At 39.1% G+C, this 12,900-nt stretch overlaps 1 protein-coding gene across 1 annotated transcript in view; it reads right to left on the bottom strand.

Annotated features, from left to right (window-relative positions):
* Positions 1–12,900, bottom strand: part of PKHD1 (PKHD1 ciliary IPT domain containing fibrocystin/polyductin) — a 424,797-nt gene that overhangs the window by 109,016 nt on the left and 302,881 nt on the right. The window contains exons 57-60 of the mRNA XM_076003302.1: positions 11,411–11,563; positions 6,363–7,241; positions 5,438–5,606; positions 3,339–3,496 (exon numbers count right to left, since the gene is read on the bottom strand). Of these exons, the coding sequence (XP_075859417.1) occupies positions 3,339–3,496; positions 5,438–5,606; positions 6,363–7,241; positions 11,411–11,563 (1,359 nt within the window). The remainder of the gene's footprint in view (positions 1–3,338; positions 3,497–5,437; positions 5,607–6,362; positions 7,242–11,410; positions 11,564–12,900) is intronic.

Raw genomic sequence — 12,900 nt, 5'->3', positions numbered from 1 at the left:
TTAGGCAGTCAGTCATATACACCTCCACATAGATACTCAGCCACTAACACACGTACATGCTTGTCCACGCATTGATAGTGGATTATGTGTAGTATTATATTACCCACCGAGATTTATCACTCAATCATGTTTGACAGCCATGGCAGAGAGCTGAGAAAAATCAAATATACCAGCATTGCCACCAGCAGCAAGCACATATTTGTGCCTGAACAACAGATCACACCACATGTTAGGCAACCACGTAAAAGTTCAACAAAAGTATGCTCTTGTCATTTAAACATGGAGCATCTGATTGACATTTTAGAGTTCCTACTTGTAACAGATGCTGTCTATGCCACACCCATATATTTTTGGCATTCACTTTCACACACCAAATGCCACCACTGCAAAAACCTATGACTGCTTTCTGAGAAAGTCTTTTGGTGTTAGCCTATGTTCAGGGAAAGTCAAAGGGCTGGAGAGTTAATGTCCCCAGAAGTATCCATCAGCTAACGATGAGTGAGGTATTGCAGCACAAATGCATTAGCTTCCTTGTGGGCTGGTTGGGAAGACATGGGGTCATGTTCCCTTAGTCTCCTAGGGCTCCCCAGCAGACTGAGCTCCAGCTTCCACAGTGCTAACCAGTTTCATAGCATAATCTTTACTGGCTTTACTTTTTTTTTTTTTTTACCTGTCTCCCTTACTTCTCTACTGATGTTTTCTGGGGTCACCCACTACATAGACTACTTGAATTCTAAGCCTTGTATCTGGTTCTGCATCTAGGATAACCCAAACTAAGATATGATCTTTAGTCCTTTTATTTCCTATTAGAATGAAATGTACTTTTCATTAAATACTCTGGGACACACATCCCTTGTAATTGATTTCACAGAAGTGTGATCCTCACCAAAAACCACAAGTCCAAAAGGGCCACAGAATTATTCATATACTAATTTTATAGTATGAGAAAGTTTCCCCCATAGCATAAATACCTGTCATAGTGAGATAATTCTTCAATAGAAAAACTTACTATAGAAATCCATTTGGGTAGAACCAAGGGTAAGAGAAAAGGTAGCTGCTGATCGTTTTTATTTTTTCTTTTATTACTCCTCACATATTTTCTCAACATATATGCGTCCCTGGACTTCATTCTTCTGTGCAAAAATGTATTTGCTGGTTATATTCAATGAATGTAACCAACATATCTAAAGGAATATTTACTCAGCATTTCCATGCACTTAGCACTCACTTTAAAACCTATACAGTAGTCCCCACAGCTTGTCACTCTGTTGCACAGATAAGCTTTCACCATAGGGAAAAATGTGAAATAAATATTAAAAAGTATAACTACTCAAGCATGAATTTTATGGTAATTAAAAGAATTCTATGTAGAAACAGCTCAAAATGCCAAATGCTACACTGTAGTAGCAGTTTAGATGGAGGAAAGGTAGAAATAAGTAAAAAGATACCTAGAACCATCTGCATTTCAGGCTTTTATGTTACCGATAAATCCTTAAACCAGTGACCTAAAGGCCTCGATTGCTCCTGCCTGCTCTTGAATGGCTTGGGACAAATAGTATTAATATTCTCCCTGGTTACACATAATTTGCTCATTTGATCAGTCAATCCATGTTTGTTGAGCATTCCCCTAGATTCACAGCAGTAAGCAGAACAAAATTCTTGCCCTCACCAAGTTCACATTCTAAAAGGGGCAACCAGCAAATCAGCAAGTAAGCATTTACATTTATAATATAATATCAAGTAATAGGACTCTGAAAAAAAAAATAAAGCAGGCATAGTAGTGCTAGAAAATGATGGCAGTGTGATTATTTTAGATAGGGTGGTCAAGAATGGCTTCTCTGAGGAGTCATTATTTGAACAGAGGGAGCCCAGCTCTCAAAGAAATGAGAGTAAGATATTCCAGGCAGAAGAAAAAGGCAGTGCAAAGGCCCTGAGGTAGGGATACACTGATCATGTTAAAAAAAAAAAAAAAGAAGAAGAAGAACAGGATGAGTCAGTAAAAGTGCTATCATAAGAGATAAGGTTAAGAGATTAGGCAGGAAGTAGGTGCTATAAACTTGTAAGCTTGGAGTTTAGATTTCATTCTGAGTGGATGGAAAGACATTGGAATGTTAAAAAGATCACTCTGGCTAGGATGTGAAGAATAATGTTCAGAAATGGAAGAAAGACAGCCAGCGAAGAGGCTGTTCCATCATCAGGTGAAAGATGATGATGGCTAGACTAGAGCGGTAGTGGTGGAGGGAATGAGAAGTTGGAGAATTTGGGTTAGGAGAAAGAAGAACAGAGGCTCTCTCCTAGCCGCTTTGCTTAGATGACCTTATGAATGGTGGTACTAATTACTGAAGTAGGGACCACAGTCAAGAAGCAGGTTGTGGATGGGAACGGAGATAAAGAACCAATTTGAGGCATATTGAGTCTGAGATGCCTATTATCCTTCTTAGTAGAGTCAGTTGAATATCCTAGCCCAAATTTCAGGATCAAGTTTGGGCTGGTGATATAAATTGGAATTCATCTGCATTAGATGCTATTTCAGTCTTGGACTTGGGGAGCAAAATTGGGGAAAAAAAGAGAAAAAGGTCTGAGGACATAGTCCTGGAGCAGTCAGAAGTGAAAGGAGAAGAGGGGGCGGGGGTTAGAAAAGAAGTCTGAAAAGAATCAACTAATGGGGTAGGAGAAAGCAGGAAAAGTTCTTTATATTTGACGGTAGCATGGTTGAGCTAAACTCAAAGGGGAACTCAGCGTCTCATTGCTAGTGGTAATAAAAAGATGGTGATCTTCCAGGGGTCCAGCTATAAAATTGATACGAAAAGGTGTTTGGGTGGTGTTATCAAAAAGAAGAAGGAGTTTTGAGCAGAGTTTGGGTGACAGATGGAACTTGAAGAAGGGAAACAAACCACATGGCATCTACCCTACCACCCTGTCTCCAAAGTGAAAGCCTTTAATTGCTGGCAGAAGAGAAAGGCAGCCTAAGAATCCAAAGGAGCTGGTTCCATGGGGGATGCTGTGAATTGCCGAGCATGACAACTACTGCAGACCCAGGTACCCAAGCTGGGCAGAGGATTGTTTTCCCACCTGTGCACAGACCGGGGTGTTGGGCACCTACACCTTTGACACAGACACAAGCGATCTCACGGAAGGCACAGCAGTAAGGTTGCAAGATCTCCCAATGACTCAGCGTTACTGTGATACAGGTGAGCTGGCAGCTCATTAGCACAGACTCCAAATCCCCGATTCAGGTCCTCTCCAGGGCATTTGGTTCCCACTGGACAGCAGAGCCGAAGCAGCTCTCTCTCTTGCACGCTGCCTCTGAGACAGGCAGCGCGTTCGATACAACTAACCTGTGTTGAAGAAGGATCCAGTCCATTCCGCATCCGTTTTAGGAAATACAGAAACTGGTGGAGGCAGACCCAGGGCTCTCCCATCCAGATCTTTAAAGAGATATTTTCTTGGACTTTCACAATCCGATTCAGGGCAGACTACTCTTCCTAAATCTTTCCTATGAAGATAGACAGAAAAAATAATTTTCTCATTCCACGATAAGCAGTAAGAAGAAAACATATATTGGTAATGCTGATCTTGTATAAAATAAATTCAACAGGATTTTATTATTAATAATGTGTTACACAGATAACTCTGTATAAAATAAGTTATTTCCCAGTTATATGGTCAAGAAGATAGACATTCTTATTAACCAAATATTTTGGATATCTGGATATATAATCTTTACATAAATCACTGATTTTCTAAGAAGCAAGATAACAATAAAGTGTTCCTAACTCTAACATCTGCTGAACATAATATGATTATTTCTTTATGGAACTTCAGGGCTTTTCAGTATTTTAAGATTATCATTATAAACATCAATTATATTTGTGCTACATACAAAGACATAAAACTAGAAATTCTCATTCAACAGTGGTCATAAAGATAGACATGGTTTCTGCACTTCCAAAATTTAGATTCGAGTGAGACATATAAACAAGTAACCGGTAATTACAACATTGAAATATAGAGAATTTATTTCTCCTGGTCTAATTCTTTGAGGTACCATCAGTAATTACATTAAATATTTATTGCATGTAAACCATGTATCAGGTATTAGTATTAACAGTACAAAAAATCTGATGCTAATATCATATAATACTATGATTTGAATGATGGTGTCCCTTCAAAATTCATGTTGAAACTTAATCCCCAGTGGAACAGTATTAAGAGATGTGGCCTTTGGGAGGTAAATAAATGGGATTAGCACCCTTATAAAAGGGCTTAAGGTTGACCAGTGCTCTCTTGTTTTTCCATTTCTTCTGCCATGGGAGGATGGAGTGTTCCTGCCCTTCAGAGGATAAGCCAACAAGGCTTCGTCTTGAAAGCAGAAAATAGCCCTTCCCAGATACCAGTCCTGCCAGAGTCTCAATCTTGGACTCCCAGCCTCCAAAACAGTGAGAAATGAATTTCTGTTCTTTCTAAATCATCCAGTCTGTGGTATTTTGTTACAACAGCACAAAGACATGTAACTTCACAACTATTTCAGCCCATGGATAAGATACAAACATAAGGAGAGTGAGACAGCATAAGAAAAATAACAAAATAACACAAATTGTCTGCCTAATAGTATTTAGATACCTAAAATGGTTTAGCAAGGGGCATCAAAAAGAGATTAATGTTAGGTCAAACTTGAACTTTCTAATGACAGTGGTTTCTTTAGATTCTTGTCTTTTGACTAAAGGAGTTTTCCCCAATGTTGTAGGAAAGAAAAAGCAACCCGTTTTCCCTGCATCTAACTTTCCCACTCTCTTTTAAGGCAAAAACCAAACAAACAAGCAAACAAACAAACCTTCCTTGACTAAAACCCTCAGACCAAACCCTCAGTCTAAGAGGAGTAGTTACACCTGTTCTGAGTGCCAATCTCTGTTTAAGCCTCATCCTTCAGTTCAGAGTTTCCTAACAGCAGACATAATCTCCTCCCTGTCTGCCTGGTCCCTGCTCAAAGACTCCCAAGGCCTCCTCCTAAAGATGACTGACACTGTATTCCATGGAAGAGTGACAAGTTAGGGTCAATTTGTTCCCAGTGATTTTAAAAACATCCTGAAGTCTCTCTAATCAAGACCAAATAAATAAATAAATAAAACTTGCCTTCTATCCCTTCTGCCCCTTTTGTTAGCCAAAGAGAGTCACGTGGCTGAATCTTGATTCCAGGGGAAAGAGAAATGGGCTCTGCTTCTTTAGTAAGACAGATTTTAAAAATCAAATATCAGAGAGCAAGAATATAGGAGGGTTAAAGAATTGGAGCCATGGAGTCAATATATTATAACACACCATCCTAGGATTTATTTTTGTTTCTTTGATGATTTTCTTCTTCTTTTTAACATAGTTAGGGATTTGAAGAATTGCCAAGTACTTCATAAATATAGCTTATTATAAATATTAAAAGTGGTACCTGGGCTGTAATGGAGGAAAATAGAACTTGTTTTTATCTTTTATCTTCAGCATCTTGGTCCTCTCTGCTGTTATTGGGTGCGTGATGCCAGTGTTTTCTATATTTGGCAGAATGCAGACATCCAGGTCATTGCTATAGCAACTTTTCACAAAACTAGAAAAGGTGACATCTGAAATTTTAAAAAATATGCCATAACATTATATCATGTAAACCACCAATCATAAACATAAATCATACAACTACATATTTTTATAATAATGTAAATTCAAGAATTAATTGGTTATAGCTATCCAGGATAGTTTCAGGAGTTTACATAAATTTGGATATAAAATACCTGTAATTTTTCAATACATGGACGTTGCATGGCAAAAGAGAAGAGTATTCCAACACATTAAAGCTTAAAAGCCATACTTTTCATCAAAGGCTTAATCACAATCCATTCATTTTACAGAAAGACAAACCAATTGCCAGATAGAGTAAGTAAATGGGGAATGAGTACAATAGTGCAAAAGAGATCTGATACAAGATGAACTGCACAGATTGTGGCATAACTTTTATGTTAACCCTAGCTACCCAACCAACTCCTAGGCAAACTCAGGTGAGGCATAATTTCTGCATTTCAGTTTCCTCAACTATATAATAAGAAAAATAATGCCCCCTGAGAGAGTTGTCCTATAACCAAGTTAAATAATTGCTGTAGAAATTCTTCAACATGTATGAAGCAGAGACTTTTGTAAAGACTCACTCACTGCCATCATAAACCACCACTGTGGTTACCAATACCCAGCAGGTTGCCAGTTGAATAGGATGCACTAGACCACACTGTACCCTTTGGGTGACATAACTTCAGACTGCTATTAAAAATTCTGTGCATGGATGCATGGAACTATTAAACATACTGCTTGGATATGGCCAAGCATCCTACCTTGAAGTTTCATGATTCCTGAAATCGAATGGCCATTCCTCACTTTGTGCCATGGCTCCTGAGGCCACTGATTTGGTTCCAAGGTGAACACAGGCCACAGAATACCAACGCGGCCCCCTCTTGGATTGGAAGGGGCTCGATCAGCTGATGTCGAGTTGGCTGAGCGAGGCTTCACTCTGTCCTGAATACAGTCAAAAGAGGAGCTGGTGGCCACAATGACTGAATTCCTGAGCACAATGTGCACATTTCTGATGGAGCTCTGTGAGGCAGGAGACACATACACTACAGCCAAAAGTCCAATGGCATTGTCCACCAGGGTGGTGTTCTCTATCTCCACACTGTCCTCTACATGTAGCATGGCGCCATAGTCATAGTTCTTGAAAGCCAAGAAGCCAGAGATACCGGTACAGTTGCCAAGTCCACTTTCCTTATAGAGATGAAGGCCATGAAGGTTTGAGTGGGCCACATTGTCGGACCAAAGCATGTCCGGCAAGGAGCACTGGTGGCCTCGGATGTGAAAGCCAACCCTCTCCGACCCCGCAACGACATTGCCACGAAGGGCGATGTCCTTTGCCTGGTTCACTTTGATTCCTGCCACCCAAACATTGGACCACGCTGAGTGTGTCACCAGAAGTACAAGGTTATTAGTGAGAGAATAGGCCTGACCCTCCAAATCCATGCCGTGGCCAGCAGTGCCAAACACTACGTTGTCGTGTAAATGTATCCCGTGACTGGCAGCTGCACGAATGCCCCCACCGCAGCTCTGGTGCAGAGTAGAAGATCTTATCCAGGACGCTGCCGACACATTGGTGAACTCAATGGAGGAATACGATGGGGATCCCAAGTTCTGAATTTCCACATTTAAAAGTTGAAGGACACCTACAAACAAAATGTGTGTCATCAGGTACTTTCATCCTCCTCGCAAAAGACAGCAGGATGGTCCATTTTAGGACATCAAGATTGACAGATTTTTAATTGAAACATTTCAGTTTATCCTCAGCACCAGGACTATATTGCATACCACTCGTTCTCACTAACAAAACATGAATCGTTAGAAATATCACATTAATGTCTGAAAAGATTTCACATGCAGTTTGAAGAGTCTGGTGATAGGATGGGGAGAGAGAATAGATTCAGAAAAGAGACAGGCTTTGGAGATGGGCACAGCTTGTTGAAAGATTCTGTGCAGTTTTGTTTGAGAGCTGGATGCAGGAACTGGATAAGGATGAAGGGTATATGGGCTCCTGGACACGCACCTCAAAGTCAATCTCCCTCTCTGTGTCTCAGTGATCCCAAAAAAGCCATAGCCAACTCCACAAAGATATTGCATAAACGAATATAATGGCTAACTCTAAAAACATTCCAAATTTTTCTTAAGAAGAGCATAAGTGCAAATGTTACTTCTGCCCAGTTGATGTCCAGAAACATGGTAGCCGTTACATGCTTCTGATTAAAACAGCATAGAAGCAATAACATACTTGTAAAATCATTTTTAAAACCCTGAAAAATCTTTTCTGTATCTTTATCCTAGCCACATTATATTTACTGTTTCATTTTCATAATAATAATATTTTCTACATCTTTTATGTCAGGAGAGAATTGTGAATTATTTAGTCTCATTGGGGGATTTTATTTGTACTGTTTTAAATAGACATCGTTAAAATACAGTATAAAATGCAGCCAATAGGTTGATTTAAAAATATAATGAGTATTAATGTCAGTGTATATACTCTTGGTAAAATCAATAATAGCATGATTATAAGTGAATTAATATGAATTAATAATCAGGTGATTAATAATAATTAATTGTATTAATTAATTAATATGAATTAATAATCAAATACTATATAACACCTAGCTCTCATATAACACTCATTTATGTGCAAGTCGCTGCTCTAATTCATACATATGTATGTATATATATGCACACTCTTAATTTTCGCAAAAATCCTATGAGGTAAGTACAATTATTATCCCCATTTTACAGGTAAGGAAACTGAAGCAGAGAAGGGCCAACTAATAAACTAGGACTTGAACTAGGAATGTGGATGAGATGCTGTACTATATCCCTAGGCCACCATACTGGGGAGAGTGGAAGGCTGGGTATAAAAGTAGCAACTTTGCACTGGGATTCAGGTAACTGGGCTAGAGCTATACACCCATAATTAGTCATGTTTTCTTTTCTAGGTGGGTCACAACTTTGGCTCCTTTTGTTTTGTTTTGCTTTTTGAAGGTACTGGCAAAGGTAAACCATAAAGATATTTCTCTCGTTAAAAAAATGAAGCTTCAATTTCAGAGTATTTTATTAATAATATTGAAGCTCGGAGGTAATATTAATACATCCTAAATCCTCCACTTCTTTACTCTCTTTTCACAGAGGAGAAACTGAAACCCTTGCAAGTCAGCTGCCATGAAGTAGCAAGCCATCATGAGAAAGACAGGCAAAGTGTCACTTTGTGGCCAGAAAACAGGATTCTGACATATCTAAACTTCTCAATGGACACTATTGAGAAAGCACCGGTAGATAGCTTAGAAATATTCACAGCAACCAAATATCCAAAAGCTATTTGTCTGGTGATATCTCTCGCCAACAGTAGGTAGCTGAAAGGACTGCTAAACCCATTCCATAGAACTTTGGCACAAAGGACATCAAATGCAAGCATGAGTTCATACCTGAATAACTTACTTTCTAGAATGGAAGACTGTTCTAGAATCACAGTCAAAGCAACACATCAGTATCATTTTAATGAGCGGGTTTTAAAATGCTTTATACTTAGATGGATATCATTCATAGTTCATACATTCATAAATTGTACAAGATGTTTTTACTTGTGTGCACACTAACCAATGACTAAAAATGTATCAATAGTAAACATTTAAAATGTTTTGAGCATTTAAATGAAGAATTAAGCAATGGTTTTATTTACAACTATTTTTTATTTTTTCCTTATGAAAATCACAATTCTGAAAAATGTTCTAGCAAGTTAAACTTGCTGGGTGTTATTAGTCAGAAGGAGGAGAACAATAGAGCCCTCCAAGAGAGAAGTAGGACTGGTACGTCCTGGCCTGCTTTTCTGCCCTGTAACCAGTCAACACCCATGCCTGGAATCCCTGATCTACCCCTGCAGGTCCTACATCATCTAGGCTCGACATATTATGGAAAAATGCAAGGGTTCTTAATGCAGTGTAGAAACCTGAATTGAATACTGAAACAGAAAAAGGACATTAGTGGAAAAACTGGTGAAGATTGAAAACTGTCTTGAGTTTAGTTAATGGTAATATACCAATGTTAATTTCTTGGTTTTGACAAATGTACCAGTGGTATGTCAGCTATTAATAGAAAAACTGTGTGAAAAGTGTACAGGAACTCTCCATACTACCTTTGCAGCTTTCCTGAAAATCCAAAATTATTACAAAACTAAGAATTTATTTAATGAGGATTTAGGAGTCATTCTTGACCCTGCCACTTACTAGTTAACTTTTCTAATTCTTCATTAATTTTTCATTGGTATTTATTGAGCATCTAAGACATGGCAGTCATCGTACTAGAAAACAGAGATGAACGACCCATCCTTACCCCCCAAGGACTTCACAAGCTAGAAGAGTTAGACAAATAAAGAGTTAGAAAAATAAACAAGCAATTGTATTACAGATTCTGCTTCCTATAATAGGACGATAAAATGTGTTTCTCATGGGGATATTAGAATTAAATAAGATAAAATTTACACTGTGTAAAAAACAGCACAGTTTTGGGTCCATAAGAAGCATAAAATACAGTTTCTCTTTCCCTACACCAGGGAATGATTTAAAATGCTCTAGATCAGCAATGTCAGAGGTTTAGGATCTGGTTGGTCTTGCTGCTGGCCCGGCTCTGGCTCAGCTGTAAGAACTGGCCTTCTGTCCTGTCCCTGTGACTATGCTGCAGCCTGGCATGCGGTTTCAGTCTACTGGGCCCTGTCTTGCTCCCCATCCCTGATTCTCCACCTTCATCAGCTGCAGGATGGTCTCATTTCGCAAGATCAGGACCCAGCCTTTGTCTCAGTATTCTAGAGCAGGGTTTCCCAACCTCAACACCATTGACATTTTAAGCTAGATATTCCTCTCTTGTGGGTGGCTGTCCTGTGCACTGCAGCATGTTTGGCACCCACTAGATGCCAGAAGCTTCCCCAAGCTGTGCCACATAAAAATGTCACCAGATATTGCCAAATGTTCCCTGGCAGGTAAAATCACCTCTGGTAAGAATTTGTGGGGCTAGAATTTATGGAGAGCTTGCTTGCTCTATGGACTAGAAATCCTAAACTTTTGATTTAAGGTCCAAACACTGTCCTTTAACAAACTGGTGACATAGTTGTGCCATGCCATGCACAGCTATTTGGAAAATGGTTAGATCTTTTACTCCAGGACTTCTCTGTGCCTTTATTATGTTCATGTGCATAGTGACTTTCTAAGATGGAGCTACTGTGACAGCCACTCCCAAACTATTTCATCAGGAAATAACTTTGGAATAATCTTTAAGGAATACAAGTTTAAGAAATGAGGTCCTCATCAAATAATTTTGCAGCATTCCAAAAAAGGCAAAAGCTCGAAAGAAACAAGAAAGATTGAACGGATCCTTAAAGCAGTCTAGAATATGGAAGTCATTTTTATTTAAATTTACGCTATTAATTTATAGCATGAACTAATGCCTGCCATCAGATATAGCATGCTACTGGGAAAGAGTAATAGAAATTCAGGAAAGAGATAAAATTCAAGTGGTCGTTAAATCATCTATAATTTCAAACCAGAGGAAATTTCACATCTGCTGAAGTTGTTTTCTTTGAGGTAAAAATGTGCATATGTGCCGATCACTAGTATATTATTTTAACGTCACAGTGATAATTAAGCACAGATTAGGACTGAAAATTCATAGCTTCTTGGTGCACAAAGGAACCATCTAATTTGAACATTTTGGTTTATAAATGAAAAAATTCTCACAGTTGGAATTTCTGAGTGCCCCAGATTGAATAGGTACCGATTGGTAATGCTTAGTCACTTACAATTTCATTTACCTGAAAATTCTTCTTGGTTGGACTTCCTGAAGGAACCCACAAGTAGTCTCCCCCCACATGAAGTGTCAGGCCGAATTTGTATATTGCGGGTCAACAGTCCAACCTCAGCAGCCAAACGAATGCGTCGGCCATCCTCCGTGATATGGACACTTCCTGGGACAACAGCAGTTGGGAGGCAAAAAAAAAAAAAAAAAACAACTTTGAAGATCTATTTCAGAAATTGCCAGCTGGGGACCCAGCAAACCTGACAAATGAAAACACTCCTTTCCCCTTGCAGGTCCTACCTACATTAAGGTCTGCCTTTCCTCGGGCATTCTCCGCAAAGGTCAGCCGAGAAATGAAAAACCTGTTCACTTTTCTCTCTTTGGGATGAGAGTGAGAGTATTTGAGCAAGAATTCATTTCTTCTCAATAACTGTGGGTACTGGGACAGGCCACTGTGTGCAGGGTAGTCGGGGCAGGCCTGTCCAATTAGTGGGGTCCCCAACCTTCCTTAAATATGTCAGCGTGAGACTTCAGTGTTTGGTTGTTCATTGTCCATGGACCTCTTTCATGGCAGTGAAAAATCCCAGATCAACTGGGGAAGCGGCATAGCAAAAGCAGCAACATATAAGAGGAAAAGAGAAAAGAGAAGCAGTGCCACGTGGCAGCAGCAGTAGCAGCCTCTCACTGTGGGTCTTCAGCTCACCCGTGTCTGAGCAGCTTCCAGGGCGGTGGCAACCGGAAGCTAGTTTGTTTCACTGCCCGCCATTTGCATTTCACCTTGGATCTTATTGGCAAGGCTTGCTGAAAACGTCTCTTTTCTCTGTCACTTTATAAAAAAGAAATCATCCTTAGAACTATGATGTAGACACAGCTTTAGACAATCCTAGTGAAAGCATGTACTTCCCTCTCACATGTCAGAGACAAAAATACATTGTCCATACCCTTTATTTCCATGGTTTGTCACTGATTAGCTACATCTCCTGGGTTTGATTTATTTATTCGACCAAACCAGGAAGATTATTGTTATTCATTATGTATGTGTAGTGCATTTTAACTGGTATAAGTAAGTGTACAAAAATATTCAGTACCTTTTTAAAAAGTGGTATTGGCTTTTTTCTCTTTTTTTCCAGTAACAGTAATAGTAGTAAACACATAAAATGTACTTCATGTCAGGAAGGATACTTTTCTAAGTATAAAAAACAAAGTCATTATTTACAATAACTACCATATTCTAAGGGATTGTGTAATTCATTGTGCCAGGAAATGAACTGAAGACTCAGTGTCCATGGGTTTATTCTGGCTTAGCCACAAAACTGTCGGTGACCTTGAATAAGATTCTCAATCCTTCTGTTCTTAGACTTGCCATTATAAATAAAAAGCAAAAAAATAAAAAGTATTTTACATATAGGCATTCCTTAAAAAGTAGGCAATAAAAGTGATGAAGGACTAGAGACAAAGCCATCTAGGATAAGCCTAGAGCAGTAGTAGGGTGTTATGCTTCCCCTT

This window comes from Microcebus murinus, chromosome 5 (assembly GCF_040939455.1).
Source record: "Microcebus murinus isolate Inina chromosome 5, M.murinus_Inina_mat1.0, whole genome shotgun sequence".
Classification (NCBI taxonomy): Eukaryota; Metazoa; Chordata; class Mammalia; order Primates; family Cheirogaleidae; genus Microcebus; species Microcebus murinus.
Note: the sequence above shows the minus strand (reverse complement) of the source record. Positions and strands in the feature narration are given on the sequence as shown.